We start from the raw sequence: 21,084 nt of genomic DNA on the forward strand, positions 1-21,084 counted from the left end.
AGACCATCACACAGAGGCAAATCACAACATCACCCACACAATTTCCACGCACAAAACACCATACACCACCACACTCACCACACTCTACAACACATACACCACCCCTCACCTCATCCACACCACCCCACGGCACCCCAAAGACACCCCAGGTTCACTGACGCAGAACTCAGGGTCATGGTGGAGGAAATAGTTCGTGTAGAGCCCCAGCTCTTCGGGGCACAGGTGCAGCACACCACCATTGCCAGGAAGATGGAGCTATGGCAAAGAATAGTGGACAGGGTCAACGCTGTGGGACAGCATCCACGCAATCGGGACGACATCAGGAAGCGGTGGAACGACCTACGGGGGAAGGTGCGTTCCATGGTATCAAGGCACAACATCGCAGTGCAGAAGACTGGCGGCGGACCTCCACCTACTCCCCCAGAATTCACAGCATGGGAGGAGGAAGTCTTGCACATCCTGCATCCTGAGGGCCTCGCAGGAGTAGGCAGAGGAATGGACTCTGGTAAGTCAAATCTCCACTACTTCATTCCCCCCACCCCACCTGCATGCCAAATCATACCCCCACCCTCACCCCCACCCCCATCACACCAACTCCTTGCAAATGGCTCACCATCACATCCCACCCATCCCAAAACCTAGCCCTGCATGCGTCCCCAAAGCATGGACACCCATCCCCAAAGCATGCCCACTGCACACACCCATCACCCCCACAAGCCACTGTCACAAAAGCCACAACAAGGGAATGCCAGCACTGGGGTACATGGCCACCCACCCATTACACGAAATGCCACACACAGAAGCAATAACCATACTCTTATACTCCTGCAGGACCCGAACGCCACCACACCGCCACGGAGGGTCCAGAGATGTCCATCCCACCCTCAGAAGAGGCCCCCAGTGATGACAGCAGCTCTGTCTCCCTGGACCCAGATGACCAGCCCGGCCCATCGGGGACCTCGGGACAGTCGGTTCCCCACAGACAGCCACAGGCTACACCAGACCCAACCCCCTCTGGGAACACCAGCACAGCTCCCACCCAGCGGGCCCATGCCTCTGTCTCCAGGACACGTCAATCAGCGGTGTGTCCACCACTACAGGGCACCCAGGTTGACCCACCACCCCAACAACAACAGGGACCTGGGGGCAGTGGTAGTGGGCACACCGTCCAGGGGACAGAGGCCCAGGGAAACAGGGGAACTGGGAGGGCTGCTGTGCGACAGGGGGGGACAGGCCCAGGGAACCGACTCTCCAAGAGGCCCTCTCCTCCATCATGGGAGCATACCACCACTCCCAGGAGACGATGGCTACGGTACTGGCCAGGTTCCAGGAGATCCAGGTACTGCAGGAGGAACAGTACATGGGGTTCAGAGAGGAACTGAGGAACATTAGTTCCGCAATGGGGACCATCGTCGTGGCCCTTAACCAGATAGTCACCACATTGCGGGACCATGTGGCACCACAAAGGGCCCCTGTCACTAGCCTGGACCAGGAACAGCCTACCACCTCCACCGGCGCTAGTGGACAGGAGGCCCCCACACAACGACAGGCCACCAGAACCCCACCTCCTGCAGAAGAAGAACCACCCCGCAAGCGGAACCTGAGATCTCACAAGAAGACAGAGTAGGATGCCAAGACCCCCGCCAGCAAACGATACCCCCTGATGTCATCCCACTGTCCCACATTGTCACCCTGTCCAACCTTGAACTGCCCCTGCTCCATCCTTCCACAGGCATATGGACAATGCACCTGTGAGACTGAGAACTGGACTCTGCCATGGACATTACTCCACCATCACCCATCACCGTTTTACAATCATGTTCCTAAATGTAGCACTTTAATTAAATCACTTATTGCACTTAAAAAATCTGGAGTCTGCTTGTATTTTGAACAAATGTATTAGACATAACGGTGCAGAAATGTTCAGTTACATTGTGATGACAACATACCACTGTCACACAGCTGTAGTCCATGGGCAAACAAAGCAGAGGTCACGCAGTGGGGCCCACAGCTCTGAAAACGGAAGGGAAAGTCACAACTCAGTTAACAGGAACTGGGGGGGAACTCAGACAGTAGAGAGGCAGGAGACTTTAAGTAAATGTAAAATGGCGTGGTTGATTCGTACCTGTGTGCTACTGAAAATACTGTTGTATCACTGTGTCCCTGTTGTCTGTGTCGTCCCCGTCGTCTTCCTCCTCTTCACTCTCCACAGGCTCCACAGCTGCTACAACACCACCATCTGGACCATCCTCCTGCAGGAAAGGCACCTGCCGTCGCAAAGCCAGGTTGTGAAGCATATAGCAGGCCACGATGATATGGAACACCTTCTTTGGTGAGTACATTAGGGATCCACCTGTCATATGCAGGCACCTAAACCTGGCCTTCAGGAGGCCGAAGGTTCTTTCTATAATCCTCCTAGTTCGCCCATGGGCCTCATTGTACCGTTCCTCTGCCCTTGTCCTGGGATTCCTCACTGGGGTAAGTAGCCACGACAGGTTGGGGTAACCAGAGTCACCTATTAGCCACACACGGTGTCTCTGTAGCTGTTCCATCACATAAGGGATGCTGCTATTTCACATGATGTACGCGTCATGCACTGACCCAGGGAACTTGGCATTTGCATGGGAGATGTACTGGTCAGCCAAACAGACCACCTGGACATTCATCGAATGATAACTTTTTCTGTTCCTGTACACCTGCTCACTTCCACTGGGGGGAACCAAAGCCACATGGGTCCCATCAATGGCACCAATGATGTTGGGGATATGGCCAAGGGCATAGAAATCACCCTTCACTGTAGCCAAATCGCCCACCTCAGGGAAAACAATGTAGCTCCGCATGTATTTCATCAGGGCAGACAACACTCTGGACAAAACCTTAGAAAACATGGGCTGAGACATCCCTGATGATATGGCCATTGTTGTTTGGAATGATCCACTTGCCAAAAAATGGAGTACTGACAGAACCTGCACCAGAGGGGGAATCCCTGTGGGTTGGCGAATGGGGGACATCAGGTCTGGCTCCAGCTGGGCACACAGTTCCTGTATAGTGGCTCGGTCAAGTCTGTATGTCAGTATGACATGTCTTTCTTCCATTGTCGACAGGTCCACCAACGGTCTGTACATGAGAGGATTCCTTCATCTCCTCGCAAGTCCCAGCGGACGGTGCCTAGGAAGGACAACATGGAGCACAGAGTCAAGCAACCCGCAGGTACGTAACCACAGCTTGCACAGTACACGATTCGCTATGCATTGAATGGCTTGTATGAGTGGCAATGCAAGGCCTAGGCCTGTGTGACGCAGTAGAAATTAAGCCATGTGGGCCCTTGAAATGGCGGCTGCCTGACCTGTGAAGTGTGACAATGGGATGTGAGGTCAATGCGCTGGCGTGGCACACCGTGGCGGTAGGCGGTCGAAGACCGCGGCGCAAAGCAGCATTGGTTAACATTGAACCCTATGGGTCTCAGGAGCCAATGACGATGTGCGCCGGCGGTCGCGGTATGCACCGCCGCGGTACGCACCGCCGCGGGCGTGACTGCCATTTTTTAACTGCTTAATCATTCGAGACCTGATCATCCACAGGAGAGGACCTATACTGCAAGTGCTGCTGTGACCTCGGTCTGGAAGATACAATGGCTGCTGCGACTGGGGAAAGGGCCCCTGCCTTCACATCTGAGGAATTGGAGAAACTTGTTGATGGGGTCCTCCCCCAGTATGCGCTACTCTACGGTCCTCCAGACCAACAGGTAAGTACACAGGGCGCACGTAGTATGGGCTATGCCTGTGTTGAGTGGGGTGGATGTAAGATGGTGGGGAGGGGAGCGAATGAGGAGTGCAACGCACGACAGATGAGAGCATGTCCCACATGGCAAGGTTGGGGAGGGGGGGCCACTCACATCGACCATGCAGAAAAGTGATGATATTTATTTTTCCACCCTGTACATGTCACATAGGTCAGCGCCCATCAGAAGATCGACATTTAGCATGCCATCGCCAAGGACGTCCGGGCCCTGGGGGTCCACAACAGACGGGGCACCCACTGCCGTAAGAGGTGGGAGGACATCCGCCGCGGGAGCAGAAAGACCGCCGAGGCTCTGCTGGGGATGGCCTCCCAACGTAGGAGGGGTGCCAGTCGTCAATTGACCCCCCTGATGTCCCGGATCCTGGCGGTGGCCTACCCCGATTTGGATGGGCGCGTGAGGACATCACAGTAGACACAAGGGGGTGAGTATCAGCACATTCTGCTATATTAGCGCACAGTGGAGGTGTCTGGGTGGGGGAGGAGGGCTGTGGCTATCTCTAGGCCAGGGCGGTTTCTGTAGGCTAGGCCCCTCCGTTAGGCATGGCCCTGTGCCCCCGCCCCCCACCTCTGTAGGGTACTAAGTACAGCTATTCATGGTCCGGGCTCACCTATGTGTGCATTTGTCGTCCATAGACTTGTAGGCCAAGTCACAATAATTGAGTAGTGTACCCCGAGTGCGTGGCGTAGTGCAGGGGGTTTCTGTGTCTGTCCTCTCCGCCAACGGTGCCGCCAATGCATGCACTCAACATGTCTTTCTTTCTTCTCCCCCCCCTTTTTTTTGGTTTTCCTGTTCATGTGTGCATTAGCATCATCAGGCGGAGGAGAAGTGGCATCGGCGCACAAGGGAGCTGCATCTCACATGGCCCCGAAGGGCCCTGCAACCGACTCGGACTTAACCAGTGAGACGGAGGGCGAGGGGAGCTCCACAACGGGGACCCGTGGAGACGTCAGCGACACCGACACGTCCTCGGAAGGGAGCTCCCTTGTGGTGGCGGCAACATCCGTGCCCACCGCAACAACAGGTACAGCCGCCACCCAGCGCACCAGCTCCGCCCTCCCAGCAGCCCCTCAGCTTTCGCCCCGTGCCTGCTCGGCCAGGAAGCCGGCCATCTCCTTCACCCCTGGCACCTCAGGTCCTGCCCCAGTTACCCCTGCTGCCCTCAGTGCGGAGATCATTGACCTCCTCCAGACGCTCATTGTTGGGCAGTCTACCCTTTTGAATGCCATCCAGGGGGTAGAAAGGGAGGTGCATCGGAGCAATGCATACCTGGAGGGCATTCATTCGGGTCAGGCTGCCCATCAGCGATCGTTCAACGCTCTGGCCTCAGCACTGACGGCAGCAATTGTCCCTGTGTCTAGCCTCCCCCCTCCAACTTCCTCAACCCAGTCCCACTCCCCTGTTCCTCTGCCTATCCCAGACACACCTACAGACCAGCCTGCACACACCTCAACACCCAAGGGCAGCTCATCCAGACATAAGCACCACAGATCACACAAGCATTCACACAAGCAACATCCACATGCAGACATGCCAACAGCCACTGCCTCCTCTGTGTCCCCCTCCACCTCGTCTCCCTCCTCCCTCCCTGTGACGTCTCCACTCACACCTGCATGCACACCACCATCAGCCAGTACGTCCATCACCACCACACCCAAAAGAACAGTCCACACACGTGCAGTCACCACCCCCACTGCCATTTACACATCCCCTGTGTCCTCTCCCAATGTGTCTGTCACCCCCTCTTCCAAACCACACAAACGCAGGCAGCCACCCACCCAACAGCCATCCACCTCACGACAGCCTCCAGCACAAGCACCTGCACCCAAAGACACCAGACTTCACTCTCCTACAACCACATCCTCTTCCTCCACTCCCATACCCACTACAACTACCCGTCCCTGTCTTTCTAAATTGATTTTCCTTTCCAACCTTGACCTCTTTCCAACAACTGACCCACCCCCTCCATCTCATAAGACTCCAATCAGCACCTCAGCCACCACAAGCCCTGCACCTACTAGGACCATCGTTCAGGGCTATTGGAGTCCACCAGCTCCTAGGGCAGGAACATCGGCCAGCAGCAAGGGGACAGCCAGCCCACCCCCTGGGAAAAGAACCAAAAAAGGGAAGGGCCGGCGCGACAGGCCTGAGACGGCTTCCCCCAAGGACACCAGCCTTGCACCGTCACCTGGCCCATCCACAAAGGGAGGCAAGGGCCCCAAAGATTCTGCCAAGGAGGGCAAGGGCAGCAGGGCGAAGAAGTTCGGCAGCAGGCGAGCTGCCCAGGAGGGCCCCACCAGCCCCATTTGGGGTGTGACGGAGGACACCCACGGGCCCAGGACTCCAGCACAGGAGGCCCCGCAAGCGAAAGGTCGGATGGCGACTGAGCGGGAATTATTGGCCAGATCTGGTTCCCTAAGAACACAAGACAAGCACCGCTGAACAGGGCCCCGCCGTGAGAAGCACCGCTGAACAGGGCCCCGCCGTGAGAAGCACCGCTGAACAGGGCCCAGCCGTGAGAAGCACCGCTGAACAGGGCCCCGCCGTGAGAAGCACCGCTGAACAGGGCCCCACCAAGACAAGCACCGCTGAACAGGGCCCCGCCAAGACAAGCACCGCTGAACAGGGCCCCGCCGTGAGAAGCACCGCTGAACAGGGCCCCGCCGTGAGAAGCACCGCTGAACAGGGCCCCGCCGTGAGAAGCACCGCTGAACAGGGCCCCGCCGTGAGAAGCAAAGCTGAACAGGGCCCAGCCGTGAGAAGCACAGCTGAACAGGGCCCTTCCTGTCAAGCACCGCTCCGCTGGGCCCTTCCTGTCAAGCACCGCTCCACTGGGCCCTTCATCTCAAGCACCGCTCCGCTGGTCCCTTCCTGTCAAGCACCGCTCCGCTGGGCCCTTCATCTCAAGCACCGCTCCGCTGGGCCCTTCAACTCAAGCACCGCTCCGCTGGGCCCTTCAACTCAAGCACCGCTCCGCTGGGCACCGCCGTCTCTGAACTGCTCCGCTGGGCCCTTCATCTCAAGGACCGCTCCGCTGGGCCCTTCAACTCAAGCACCGCTCCGCTGGGCCCTTCCTGTCAAGCACCGCTCCGCTGGGCCCTTCATCTCAAGCACCGCTCCGCTGGGCCCTTCCTGTCAAGCACCGCTCCGCTGGGCCCTTCCTGTCAAGTACCGCTCCGCTGGGCCCTTCATCTCAAGCACTGCTCCGCTGGGCCCTTCATCTCAAGCATGGCTCTGCTGGGCCCTTCCTGTCAAGCACCGCTCTGCTGGGCCCTTCATCTCAAGCACCGCTCCGCTGGGCCCTTCATCTCAAGCACCGCTCCGCTGGGCCCTTCAACTCAAGCACCGCTTCGCTGGGCCCTTCAACTCAAGCACTGCTCCGCTGGGCACCGCCGTCTCTGAACTGCTCCACTGGGCCCTTCCTGTGAAGCACCGCTCCGCTGGGCCCTTCAACTCAAGCACCGCTCCGCTGGGCACCGCCGTCTCTGAACTGCTCCGCTGGGCCCTTCATCTCAAGCACCGCTCCGCTGGGCCCTTCTTGTCAAGCACTGCTCCGCTGAGCCCTTCCTGTCAAGCACCGCTCCGCTGGGCCCTTCCTGTCAAGCACTGCTCCGCTGGGCCCTTCATCTCAAGCACCGCTCCGCTGGGCCCTTCCTGTCAAGCACCGCTCCGCTGGGCACTTCATCTCAAGCACCGCTCCGCTGGGCCCTTCATCTCAAGCACCGCTCCGCTGGGCCCTTCAACTCAAGCACCGCTCCGCTGGGCACCGCCGTCTCTGAACTGCTCCGCTGGGCCCTTCATCTCAAGCACCGCTCCGCTGGGCCCTTCAACTCAAGCACCGCTCTGCTGGGCCCTTCAACTCAAGCACTGCTCCGCTGGGCACCGCCGTCTCTGAACTGCTCCGCTGGGCCCTTCCTGTCAAGCACCGCTCCGCTGGGCCCTTCATCTCAAGCACCGCTCCGCCCTTCCTGTCAAGCACCGCTCCGCTGGGCCCTTCATCTCAAGCACCGCTCCGCTGGGCCCTTCCTGTCAAGCACCGCTCCGCTGGGCCCTTCATCTCAAGCACCGCTCCGCTGGGCCCTTCATCTCAAGCACCGCTCCGCTGGACCCTTCATCTCAAGCACCGCTCCGCTGGGCCCTTCATCTCAAGCACCGCCCCGCTGGGCCCTTCCTGTCAAGCACCGCTCCGCTGGGCCCTTCATCTCAAGCACCGCTCCGCTGGGCCCTTCATCTCAAGCACCGCTCCGCTGGGCCCTTCAACTCAAGCACCGCTCCGCTGGGCCCTTCAACTCAAGCACCGCTCCGCTGGGCACCGCCGTCTCTGAACTGCTCCGCTGGGCCCTTCCTGTCAAGCACCGCTCCGCTGGGCCCTTCCTGTCAAGCGCCGCTCCGCTGGGCCCTTCCTGTCAAGCACCGCTCCGCCCTTCATCTCAAGCACCGCTCCGCTGGGCCCTTCATCTCAAGCACCGCTCCGCTGGGCCCTTCATCTCAAGCACCGCTCCGCCGGGCCCTTCAACTCAAGCACCGCTCTGCTGGGCACCGCCGTCTCTGAACTGTTCCGCTGGGCCCTTCATCTCAAGCACCGCTGGCCCATTGGCAGGGCCGGATCTGTGTCGGGCAGGGCTTCACGAAGCACTCTGGCCAACATGCCTCCTCCATAACCAATGGAGTCTGTAATCCACCTGATGGACTGTGGCTTTGCACTCCCCAGGATGGTACAGTGGGCAATCCACCCACTGTAGAGACTTGAGAGACTGTGGCTTTGCACTCCCCAGGATGGTACAGTGGGCATGGAGGCCCATCGTGGATCTGGCGTTGTGGACTCATGTGGCTGAGGTGCCCCCCCTTCCCTTCCCCCTGAGGTGCCTGTCGTTTTATTATCTGATGCCCCAGCAGTGTTCTCTCCAATGGAATCGGGTCTCGTGTATGGGCTTTGCCCATGTGTTTATGCACATTGGCCCACGAACAATGGAATGTTGCCAATATGTGCCGGACTTTTGGACTATGTATATATTGTTCATGTTGTAATATATTTATTTTATAGATTTCATATTTCACTTAACTTCAAATATGCTATAATATACTTCAATTTTAATGATCTTTTTATTTTGTCTTTGCATTATTCCGGGGGGTTTGGGGGGTGTCACTCTGACTTGTTGCTCTGCATTGGTGTGTAGGGATTTTGGGGGGGGGGAGGTCGCGTATGTGTTTGCCCATAACCTTTTCTCCTCCCCCCTCCCCTGTGTCGTAGGTGCAGTACTCACCGTTGTCTCCTGCGGCGGCGTTCGTGCTCCTGGTAGAGGAGCAGGTAGACAATAGCTGGTAGGATGTTTAATTCGGGTTCCATGCAGTCCAGATTCCTCGTGGAGTGTACAGAGGTGAGCGTTTTCCCGTTCGTGCTCTGTTTCCGCCGTGTTTTTATCGGCGGGGCTCCCGTCCCGGAAAAGGTGGCGGATTGGTGGGTCGTGATAGGGTGGGCGGTACATTGTCTGCCGCCTGTCTGTTGGCGGTGACCGCCGCGCTGTTTGTTTGTCCCGCCGTGGCGGTCGGAGTGTTAAAGTGGCGGGCTGTGTTGGCGGTTCCCGCCAGGGTCAGAATTCAATTTTTTTTACCGCCTGCCTGTTGGCGGGTTGGCCGCCGCTTTAACACCGACCGCCAGGGTTGGAATGACCCCCATAGTCTGGGAATAGTGGCGCAGAGTATGTTTGTTTGTCAACCGCACCCTCTTAGGTCTGTGGCTAACATTCAAAGCCTACATGCAGTGACATGCTTAAGGACTTGAACTCACAGAGAAATGTTGTCATTAACAGAATATCATGAAATATGCAGAAAGCTAAAACATTATCAAAGCAAGTTTCTAATAAACCAACTCAACTACAGATACCCCTTTAACGTCTGGGCAATTGCAAAACAAAACATAGTGGCATTTCTGTTAGAAAGACCACTCTAATCCACAGCTACTTTAATCTAAAATATGTTCTGCAGATCTCAGGTCAGAATCAACCACATTCCAGGTGATGTTTTATATAGTTATGTATTTTCTCAAGGTAAATAGACTCTCATAAGAACTAATATGGAGAGACATTAAATGACCTTAAAGGAAACAAAACCACATAAAATGGTGACATATTTTAAAATACCAACTTACCTATAGTACTTAATGGATGGCTTCAATGCCAGCATGGTAAAGGGTGTAACTGTATAGCAAATAGCAAGTTGGGTGACAATCCATGTGATGATGTCATAGAAAACCTTCTGAGTTCTTGAAGAAATGAAGTAGTGCCTGAAATTGTTCCTCATCTATGAATCAAGAGAGAGAAGCAAGAAATTAAATTTGTTATATGATGTGTGTGTGTGTTTGTAAGTATGTGTGTTCAAGCGAGTGCCTGGAGGGAAACCCTGTCAATCGTGTCACCCCTTAACTTACACAAATCATTTTCTTGAGAATGTATTTCCTTGGATTCAACCCAAAATCTGCAGCTCCATTAGAAACCTAACTACTTAACTTGTTGACCAGGTTCCAATGGAATTGCTAAAAAATCATGCACCCGGATTTGCTCTTCCAATTCAGTGTATGAACAATAAATTCCTTGAAGAAACAATAATTCACTTCAGGCTTCTAGTTAAGGATTGGAACACACCTTCACTGAACTGACTAGATACTAACAACTAATGGTCAATCATGAGGCTTCTCATATTTGGCAAAATCATGGAGAAAACTATGGGAGCCTAGTTGCAATGCTTTCTCGGCCTTCTGTTTGGCTATCACCCTAACAATCATGTTTTCAACCTCTGTGTAGTTCTGAAAGATTTCTACTTGGCCACTGGAGTGAGATTCTGAAATGCACTGATAAAGGCAACATAGCCCTGCTGGTGTTGCTAGACCTAATTGCTGGTTTTGACACTATGTAACATATTGTCTTTTTAGATATGGTGGCAATGGTGTCAAACACCTTTTCTGCTACAATGGTGGTTTGTATGTTTCCTAACAAAATTCCAAGAACTAGTAAAACTAGGTCAATAGGGCTTAGTAGAAACACTACTATCCCAAAGGGTCCCCTGTGACTTTTCTCTATGACCAAATCTGTGCAGTGGTTAAGACCTGTTTCTACCGAAGGAATAAGCTACAAGCCTGGTTTTCTACCAATCATAAAGGACAGTCTTAGATGCAGTATTTAAGTCACACAAACTACTGTAATGCCATCTGTTCTGATCTACCCACTGATTTCATCGCCAGGCTACAAACCAACCCAAATTACAGGATAGGGAAATCGGAGAAAATATCTGCCTCTGGGGTAGACTTGCATTAGCTGCCTCTTCAAAAGAGAATCCTGTTCAGGCTGTGCTGTCTTGACTTCAGTTGCCTGTATACATGTCCCCTACCTATTTAAAGGTCTATTTCTCCTTATTTTTACCACACCTTTCATGCCCCCTGGAATGGCAATGAGAACTTGGTGATAATACTTAGCTTCAAGTTACCCAATGAGCAAAGAAGATTGTTCTGTGTGACAGCCAAAGAGTGAAATAACCTTCCACATAAGGTACTTTAAAAATCAATCAAACCAATCTTTTCCACTCACATTAATTGCATTATTCATACAAGTCTGTAGAGTGGTGACCATTGACAATAGACTCTTAAGGGCAGTAGTAGTGTGTGTGTGATTGTTTGTGGGAAGTGAACCATGTCCCCTAGAACATGCAGCCTTGAAGAATCCTCCTCTTCCTTAAACATGCTTAGGAAATCCTTACCTGGATTAGTCTATTTACTGGTGAAAGTGTCTGTGGATACAATTTTAATGGAAGTGAGTGCTTCGTCTTAAAAATAAGGTCTACAGAGCTCAATGATTTGATGGTTCTTTTCAATGGCTCAGCCATTTTTCCTTCAATGCTTCCTGGGCTTGTTTTAGGAAAGTGGCAGAAGAAGCAACAGAACCTCTAAACCAGTACTTCCTAAGTTTTTTAGAACCACTATCCACTTTTCAGTACAACAAACTTTTGTGACCCATCTGGCTTTAATGGATGTGAGTTGAGCGATTTTTTAATGTAACTAAAGCATCATGTGGTACAGCATTGTCATTTACAGACAGTATATTTTCCACTGAAATGATCACTAAATTTGCACAGACATACAGTTTTACTGATAAAACGATACTGCATACAAATTATAAGATGTGGAAAACGGGTTTCAGTGAATGTGCATCCCCCAAAAAAGTGTCTTGATTTGTTCTGATCCCATTAAAATCATCATTTCCATAATTTAGTATTACAAAACATAACGTGCTTCATTATTACTTTCCTAAATTCTGAACGTGTACAGATTACTTATAGGTGTTTACAATGTGTTGTGTGTTAAGAAAAAATGGTGACCTACAGCCTTTACTTCATGGACCACAGCAAGGTTGTCACAGAACTCACTTTGATTTAGTTTCTCTGACTGGGAAGTGGGAGGAGCTTGTAAACAGCAGTCCTCATGTTAAAAATAAAATAAAAGCAGAAGACTTAGGCTGACATCTGACGCTCTCTTTGAAGAGCTTTAAATGTGACAGTATAAGTACAGAATTTAATGCCATCTTTATTTATTGCTTGGACTTTTGCGACCCACCAAACAAAGGCTCACCGGCCACCAGTGGTTCATGGTCCAACAGTTTGGGAAACACTGCTTTATAGTATACTTTTTTTTAAAATTAGAAGTACATATTTTACAATAAGCTATTGAATTGTTATCTTTACCACAGAAGGAGTATTTGCAGCTCCAAAGGGCTCTGAAGCCAAACGTAACAATACAACAGGTGGACTGATCACTGCTAGGCTCGACTGGAGTACATGGGCAATAGGCCTGTAGATATACGGAAAGCTAAAGTAGAAAATATCCACCTACTGCCACAACCATATCCTCACAGGCTTCCAGAAAGGCAGGAATATGCTTCAGGGCTTAAGAAAAATTGTGTTCATTTTATCTGATCACGTATATGTGCATGAGAGACAGATAGAGGCTAGTGGGAACTGCACAAAAACTTCACAAGACATTAAATTCCCAAGGTAACGTCCTACCATCTCGAGGTCTTAAACTTACTTGATATGGCTTGGCAGGGAACTTTTTTACTGCATCTGTCCCTTATTAATCTATATCAAGTATTTCATTTTGGAGGGAAAAAAAACTCATCATAACCTTTCACAAACAACAACACACTGCGGAGAATATCATCTGGGAACTTACAAAAGTCTGCAGATAGTGTGACCTGGAGTCAACACAGAGAGAATGGAGTCCGAAATGTGGCTGGAAGGTATGCCCCACTGGTGTTCAGGGTCATCATCTCAGCGGAAGAGGGTACTGAAGCCCATTGTCTAAATTATTCATGCAGTTTGACCAATGGATGTGGGTGAAAGTCAAAACAATGTACGCACTCAATGGAGACCATGTTCCGTATATGCCAGCAACATGATTTGCACATATATGGAAGTTGGTGGGCAATGTGAGAGAGTGAGAACGCTTAAAATATGCCTTAAAAAAAAAGTTTTTTCATGTAAGCATTTATGTCATTGTACAACGGTTATCTGAAATCATGTGTCCATTACACTGATGTTATTGTGTATGTCATTGTTGATGTGATATGGGGTTTCAGTAGTAAAGTCAGTAATATTGTAATCTGACATGTCATTGGTGATATCTATTATGTGATCTGAAATGACATCATTTCTGTTATGTGTAAGATTCTGTGCAGTGTATGGAGGGTAGGTGAGCTATGGTTTAAGCAGCTCACTATAACTTGCCACTATAAGATGCTTTTAGATTTACTTTTATGGCCATTACTTCACATTAACTATTTATTTCGGGAAACCACTGAGGTTTTCCTGAGCATATGTTAATGTCGATTGAGCAGAAAAAACATATTTTATCCTGAACGATTTTTTACATTTTTTGATGATGTACTACATACAAATACTTTTTTTATATTCTACTTGCAGAGTGGGGTAGCTGCAAGGCCTCCAGGAAGGTCCCATGTGGTCAACCCCTTTTGCATTGGCTTTTGCCGCAAGGCATGGTTCATGTCCAGGCCCTGTGTCCACCATTCACCCATCCCAACATGTGGCAAATACCTCTCCATAAGGCCTTGGAGGGCTGACCACATGGTGCGACTTATAGCCAGGCCGTGCTCCCAACCTCCAAAGTGGTTATTTCTATGGCATTTAGCAGGGTATGGATTACAAAGACTTTGCTAATCCTCCCACAAAGCCTGAGCCACAGCTTTGGACCTGCCAACATCTCCTTGCCATGGCCACTGGATGTGCATTCCACATAACCCTCTGTACAGCCGATCACACTACGCACCTCAGTAGCCCACTCTCTATTCCCAATTCCTTATCAGGCAGAAATTCAGCTTGCACCTAAAACAGAACTAGCTTCATTGTTCAACTCAGGGCTTATGTTTCTGGAGGTTTCTTCATGCCCTAGGTCTTGCACATTCACATTTTGTTTAAAAATAAATTGATATGTGTGGTTCACAAATCGCAGATAGACATTCAATTTAAGGAGATCTTTGGGTTTGCCTTTGATCTGAAGATGTTTAAGCAAGCAATTTGCCTAGCTGATTTATGCATTAGATTTCCATGGTATGTGAGTGATAGTAGGATAACTGCAGATTAGTCATAATTGATTACCTCCTGGAGGGAGAGTTTTAAGGTCTTTTCAGAACAAAATATCATTTTTAGCATCGTCTTACAGTTTCTTCCTGCAAATTGAGTATTCCCAAATCAATCGTCCTGCGACAGCAAGTCTTGAAAGACAGCTGATCACAAGATTTGTTAACACCTGAAATTGAAATTGGAATAACCAAACTGTAAGGAAAGGCATACAAAGAATGCATTTGATGCGGAAAACAAAAGTGTGGGTACAGTTCACATACCAACATAGTCTCGTGAAATTACATACCGTTTTAGCAGCCAGTATGACGGGGATGGCAGTGATAAACGTAAAAAAATATCCAGGATATACACCATGCCAGAAAGCAGACAGGATGAATGTTAAGACTGTCGGGTACCTTGGTGCTCTTTCATAGCAAATGCTGCAAAGACATAACACAAGTTGTAGTACGAAACAAAACTGCACTAAGATCCAGTCACTATTTTCAGCAATGTTTGAATCATGGCAAGTACAGTCCAGTCTAACAATTACTTTGATTTCAAGTACTGTAATTTAGAGGAGGGCAGTACTGTGATATGTCTCAAAAATTGAGGCTGCTTCGTCTGTACTCCTCTTGGGTCTCTTGCCTCATTTAGAAGTGGTGTAGTAGATTTGTTCCTGGCAGCAGAGCCTCAGCGTAAAATTCCTTTGTAGTTACCACCCGTTACAGGGCTGCCGCTGAGCTGTATCAAAAGGCGTGCCCTGTTTAGGAAAGATCTTCCGCCCTTGATTTTTTCAGTCTGACATCTTCAAACGAAGTATGAAAGTCCATAACAGCCCTCAGCAACAGAAAACAATGTAACCTGATGCACTGAGAGAATATTCCCAGCATGCAAAGAATATTTGGGAGGACATATCTACTGTACACTGCAAGTTGCCAAGACAGGTCTGGCTCCTACAGTAACTGACAAATCACTCCATTCTCCCCATGCAGAATGGCTGTGGGTGCAACAACAAAACTAAAAAAGTGTGAACTACAAAGCTTGCACACTCTTAAGGGAAAGCAAACACTGTTAGTTGCCTAATTCTAAGCTCTCACACAGAGCAGTACACTACCATACACTCTATCTGCAGAATCTTATTGAGTGTACTATCAGTGCAACTCAACTTCTATAAGTTACTATGTTGTCTTCTTAACATAAATAATCTTTTATTTTTTTTCTAAATAAATAACAATGACTGGACATTATATGTGCTGCAAATGAAAAAATGTGATAACTGAAACTAGACATTGTACCCAACATTATTCCCAAAGCCTACAGGACTGATTTAGAGTTTGGCATTCGGGTTACTCCGACACAAACATGATGGGTAATCAAGTTCATCATAAGGCACTTGTAATAATGCAGACAGGATATCTGTGACTCTTGTGACGGAGTAACCAGTCCACCGAACGCTAAATCAGACCCTAAGCTATGATTATTCGACTGAGTACCCTGAAAGATGGTGCTTAATGAAAAAGGTACTTGGCAATTTAGTTGGTTTGCTGTTGTATCTGGTTTCTGTATGTTTAGGGGCAAGGGCAATGCTTGTCACTATGATTGCCTAATGGCCTTGAAGAACTGGACTGAAAAAACAGCAAAGCGTAAGTTGGAAAAATGTCAATCAGGCTTGTACATTGGTGAGAGGGCAGTGGCTGAGGAAGTATGGCTTTAAAATGCAGATGCAGGTGGCAGGTGATCTCTGGGTCTGAGGGGTGCTACAGACCAAGTTTGAGGGTGCGGGAGGAGGGTCACAAGATGAACCCTCTGATGATGAGGAGTCACTTTTCCTTGTAATGGGCGCTGTGACAACGGTGGTATCAGTAGGGAGTATTGGGATGTATCTACATGTGATACCTAATGCTATGGACTTTGATCTGAGATAGCTCACTACTGCAAGTCAGTTTTATGGGGTTTGGCAGCAATGTTCACATCTGTTTATTTGTTTTGCTATTATTAGCTGTGAACAATAAACAATATCTATAAAAAACATTTGAATTAATTATCATTAAAAAGGCATTATGGGGGTCATTCTGACCCCGGCGGGCGGCGGGAGCCGCCCGCCTGGAGGGAACCGCCAGAATACCGCTGCGCGGTCAAAAGACCGCTGCGGTTATTCTGGGTTTCCCACTGGGCTGGCGGGCGACCGCCAAAAGGCTGCCCGCCAGCCCAGTGGGAAACACCCCTCCATGAGGATGCCGGCTCCGAATGGAGCCGGCGGAGGGGAGGATGTACGACGGGTGCAGTAGCACCCGTCGCGAATTTCAGTGTCTGCTGAGCAGACACTGAAATTCAAAGTGGGGCCCTCTTACGGGGGCCCCTTCAGTGCCCATGCCATTGGCATGGGCACTGCAGGGGCCCCCAGGGGCCCCACGACACCCCTCACCGCCATCCTGTTCCTGGCGGGCGGAACCGCCAGGAACAGGATGGCGGTGAGGGGGTCGGAATCTCCATGGCGGCGCAGCAAGCTGCGCCGCCATGGCGGATTCCCATGGGCAGCGGAAAGTCGGCGGTACAACGCCGACTTTCCGTTTCTGGCCGCGGCTGTACCGCCGCGGTCAGAATGCCCGGCGGAGCACCGCCAGCCCGTTGGCGGTGCTACCGCCGACCGGGTCAGAATGACCCCTATGTCTTTCAGTGATCAACACAGTAGTTGGTTTCCTAAGAAACAACTTGCTTTCTGGCAAAGGAGTCCTGTGTCCACAGTCGCTGCCTTTGATTGGGTTCCTCAGCCATATCAAGAACATAAGCCAGAGGACCAATCACATCTAGGAGTCTGCTTCAGTGCTTCTTCCCAACCTTTCTGAGGATCACAACCCATCTTAAATAGAAAGCTGATCAAGTATGGGTCTAAAGCCTGAATCTCTTTAGTGCTGCTTGTGCCACCCAAAAATGTGCCAAGAGGGACACCGTCACACTCCCTGGTGGTTAAAGCAGGCGCTTAGACCACCTGCCTCCAAAGAGCACAATACCTCTCCATTACCTTCAAAATGTGTTCGCTTCTCATTTTAATATTTCGTCCTTTTTTGCCACCCTCACATCTGGGACCAACATTTTTCATCCATGTGAGATGATTCTGCTAATTTCCATTTCTAACTACCAAAGGATTTCTTTTCCTTATAAGTAAAGTTTACTACATGTACCCAGTGTCAGTAAAATGAATGCTGCTGGTGGACCTGCAGCACTGATTGTGCCACCCACTTCAGTAGTCCTTTAAACCTGACTCAGGCCTGCAATTGCAAAGCCTGTGGGTGCACTTTTAAACTGCCATGCCGACCTGGCAGGTTAACCTCTTACAAGGCTTTTTTAATACATATAAATCAACCCTAAGGCAGGCCCTGGACACAATAGGGTGCAGTGTATTTAAAAAGTTGGACAAGTACTTTTTAGTTTTACATGTTCAGGTTGTGAAAAACTCTCTAATTTGTTTTTCACCTCTGCAAGGCCCATCTCTCCGATAGGTTAACATTGGCATTGCCTTATTACATTTTATAAGTTTAATTTCCAATTGTGAAGAGATGAGACCACCAAGTTTTGTGCCTCTGGAATCACAATTTAAGATCACAACTTATGGTGAAGTGGAAGTTTTGAATTGTAATTCTGAAAATGACACTATCAGAAAGTTTCCATTTTCTTACTTTAACCATGTATTACTTTCTGCCTGTTTCTGAATATATGTCTGGGTGGGCAACAGCTGGGCTCTTGTGTATTCATTCCAGACAGCCACACACAAAGGGAGCTTAGGTGTGACTGAGCGGCCATCTGCATGTTGATGGGCCATCCTGGCAAGGATGGGAGGGAGGAACTGACACTTACACCTGAATTTGGTTGGGTCCTGAGCCCTCAGAAAGAGCTGCATAACCACCTGTACTGTGTCTGGAGCCAGGGCAGGAAGGGAAAGGGCTTTGTGTACTTCAAAGGCCTCTCTTTGAAGTCTCCCCCACTTCAAAGGCACCACTGGGTATAAGAACTGGACTTCTGACCCTGCCAGGTCCGGAATCTTCTGGACCTGAGGACATTCTGATAGGAAGTACTGCTGTGCTGATGAAGGGACTGCCACCCTGCTGGACTATGCTGGACTCCTGCTCTGCTGTGCCTGCCCTCCCGCCTGCTGCCCTTAATGCCTTGGAGTGAGTAGGACTCGACCTGTATTTCTAAATCCCTAGAACCAAAGGGATTCCAAGGGCTTGCTGTCTTGCCGCCTGTTCTGAAGTCTCAGGGACATCAAAGGCTTCATTCACCTCAGTTACAGTTTCTGGACTCTGACAACTGTGAGCCCTAGCCTGCCAAGAGGTGCCAATCCCGTCCTGGGGCTTTGTAGGGAGGTTCTGCAGCTGTGTTCTGAGAAAATCAACGTCTTGCCATAAGTGCAATTACCGGAACCGCCACTTCTCTCCTTGATGGTGATACATGGCCACTGCCGATGAAGGTGAAGACTTTGCATCGCTGATTGCGTGGCTTAGGATCGATGCATCACCAGCAGCACCGGCCCATCCCCTTTGCATCACCAGCTGCGCGGCTTGATGACGACGCATCGCCTTCATCGCAAAGGGTTTGATACTACACCACTGCTGGAGGATAGATGACTGCATGGCTCGAGGATGACGCATACCCTGACTGCGGGGACTGGAACCGATGTATCACCTTCGCAGCATCTACTGTGCCCCTCGCATCGAATCCTTGACGTCGCCACAACCCTCCACAAAAGGCACTGTTTCAGCAGGACAGGGTTTGTCCATGTAGCCGGCCTGCGCTCCATCGTGGTCAGCATTAACTTTGAATTTACCTCGGTCTACCGCGACCGGATAGCCCCAGTTGGCGCTTTAAGTTTCTAAGCACTACATTGGTAGATATTCTTTAAAATATCATCTCTCAACTTTTACTTATTAGATTTTTGTCTTTTTGGTCTTGTTTTGTTCATTAAATTAAGATATAATTTTCTAACTTGGTGTGGATTATTTTTTGTGTGGTGTTTTTACTGTTTTGCTGTTTCAAGAGTTGCACAAATACTTTACACATTGCCTCATAAGTTAAGCCTGTCTGCTCTGTGCCAAGCTACTAAAGGGTGAGCACAGGTTTATGTATGGTGTGTATCTGACATCTGACTTACCCTCACTAGGACTGTGGTTCCTGCTTGGAGAGGGTGCATACCTCTGCTAACCAGAAACCCAATTTCTAACATTGGTGATCAACAGTGAGGGTAGGACTTGTGTTTGTGCAGTGCCTTACAGTAGTTGGTGTATGCCACCATCCACACGTAAGACCAATTGGAATCAATTGTCTCTGATCCTTATTGGCATTTTATCTCTACTCTCACTAATTGGCATTTTTAATTTTCCTATTTTCCCTTAATGGTATTTTTGTTTTTCTCTAAAATTATCTCTCTGAGTGGAGGTTGAACATCTGCACCTGCAAAAATGGATTGTGAGCTGGCCCTCCTGGAAAGTTACACTATGGCCCAGCTCAAAGATTTCTACAAGGGGGTTGGGCTGTCTACAAAAGGCTTCACCAGGAAGGTGGAACTGCAGAAGGCGCTGAGGGCCTGTTAACAGCCTGGGATGCACTTGTGACCCCAGAGGAGGAAGAGGACATAATAGAGGATGATACAGAGCTGGATCAGGATTCCCTGGAACTGCCGGGGGCAGGGAACCAACGGAATGGAGGTGCCCTCCAAGACAGGGAGAAGCATTTCATCTAGTGGCCTGTCCCGAGAGGAGCTGGAGGGCAGGAGAGAAGAAAGGAAATTAAAATTGGAGCTGGCTAAGCTCACATTGGAATAAGAGACGGCAGAGAGAGCCGTGGAGGAGAAAAGATTGACCATGGAGGAGAGGAAAATGATGTTGGCCCAGAAGTTGAGCCTGAAAGAGCTGTACCTCAAGGCCAGGAGGGCAGAGTCCAGCCATGATGGTTGCAGCATTTCTTCAGTGCCCACTAACAGAAGGGTCCACATACTCAAGGGTCTGATGTCTGACATTTTGGTGGGCGAGGACACAGACCGATGGTGTGAGGCCTATGAGATTGCTTTACAAATGCACAGGGTCCCTGAGGAGGACTTGGGAGCCAGACAGTGTAGGTACATTCCTAGTGAAGGGAGGGACACTCTACTGACCCTAGAAGGGAGATACAGGATAAGGTGAACCCCCCCCAAAGGAGGGCCTAATCAGGAAGTCTGGTCTGACCCCAGAAAAGTACAGGCAAAAGGTCAGAGACAGTCAAAAGCCATCCCAACATACCTGGGTGGATTGTGTGGATTCTTTTTTGCAAGGCACTGGATGGTTGGGTGAAGAGCAGTGAGCTAAAGGATTACCAGGGGCTGTATAACTTGCTTGCAAAAGATCACATGTTCAGACTTTGCATTCCAGATCTGTGCCAACACCTTGTTAACAGTAAGCTCTCTGATCCCCTGGAGCCTGCTAAGGAGGTGGACCGCTGTGTCAGCACCATGATCTAAAAGACGGTACCTGGGACTGACCCCAAGAAGGGTGGTTCAGGATGCCCCCAGCAGAGTGAGGGGGAGGTCAAGGGAGACACAGACAGGTCTCAGAGTAAGGTGGGAGGAAAAGGCTCCAATACCCTTTGTGAGAAACAGGGAGGAGGTTCTGTTGGGCAGTGGCCCAGGGCGC

The 21,084-nt window shown here is 50.2% G+C and overlaps 1 protein-coding gene across 1 annotated transcript in view; it reads right to left on the reverse strand.

Annotated features, from left to right (window-relative positions):
- The window catches only part of MBOAT1 (membrane bound O-acyltransferase domain containing 1), a 359,954-nt gene that overhangs the window by 26,857 nt on the left and 312,013 nt on the right, over positions 1-21,084 (reverse strand). The window contains exons 11-12 of the mRNA XM_069218765.1: positions 14,730-14,862; positions 9,948-10,099 (exon numbers count right to left, since the gene is read on the reverse strand). Of these exons, the coding sequence (XP_069074866.1) occupies positions 9,948-10,099; positions 14,730-14,862 (285 nt within the window). The remainder of the gene's footprint in view (positions 1-9,947; positions 10,100-14,729; positions 14,863-21,084) is intronic.

Source organism: Pleurodeles waltl, chromosome 2_1 (genome assembly GCF_031143425.1).
Source record: "Pleurodeles waltl isolate 20211129_DDA chromosome 2_1, aPleWal1.hap1.20221129, whole genome shotgun sequence".
NCBI lineage: Eukaryota > Metazoa > Chordata > Amphibia > Caudata > Salamandridae > Pleurodeles > Pleurodeles waltl.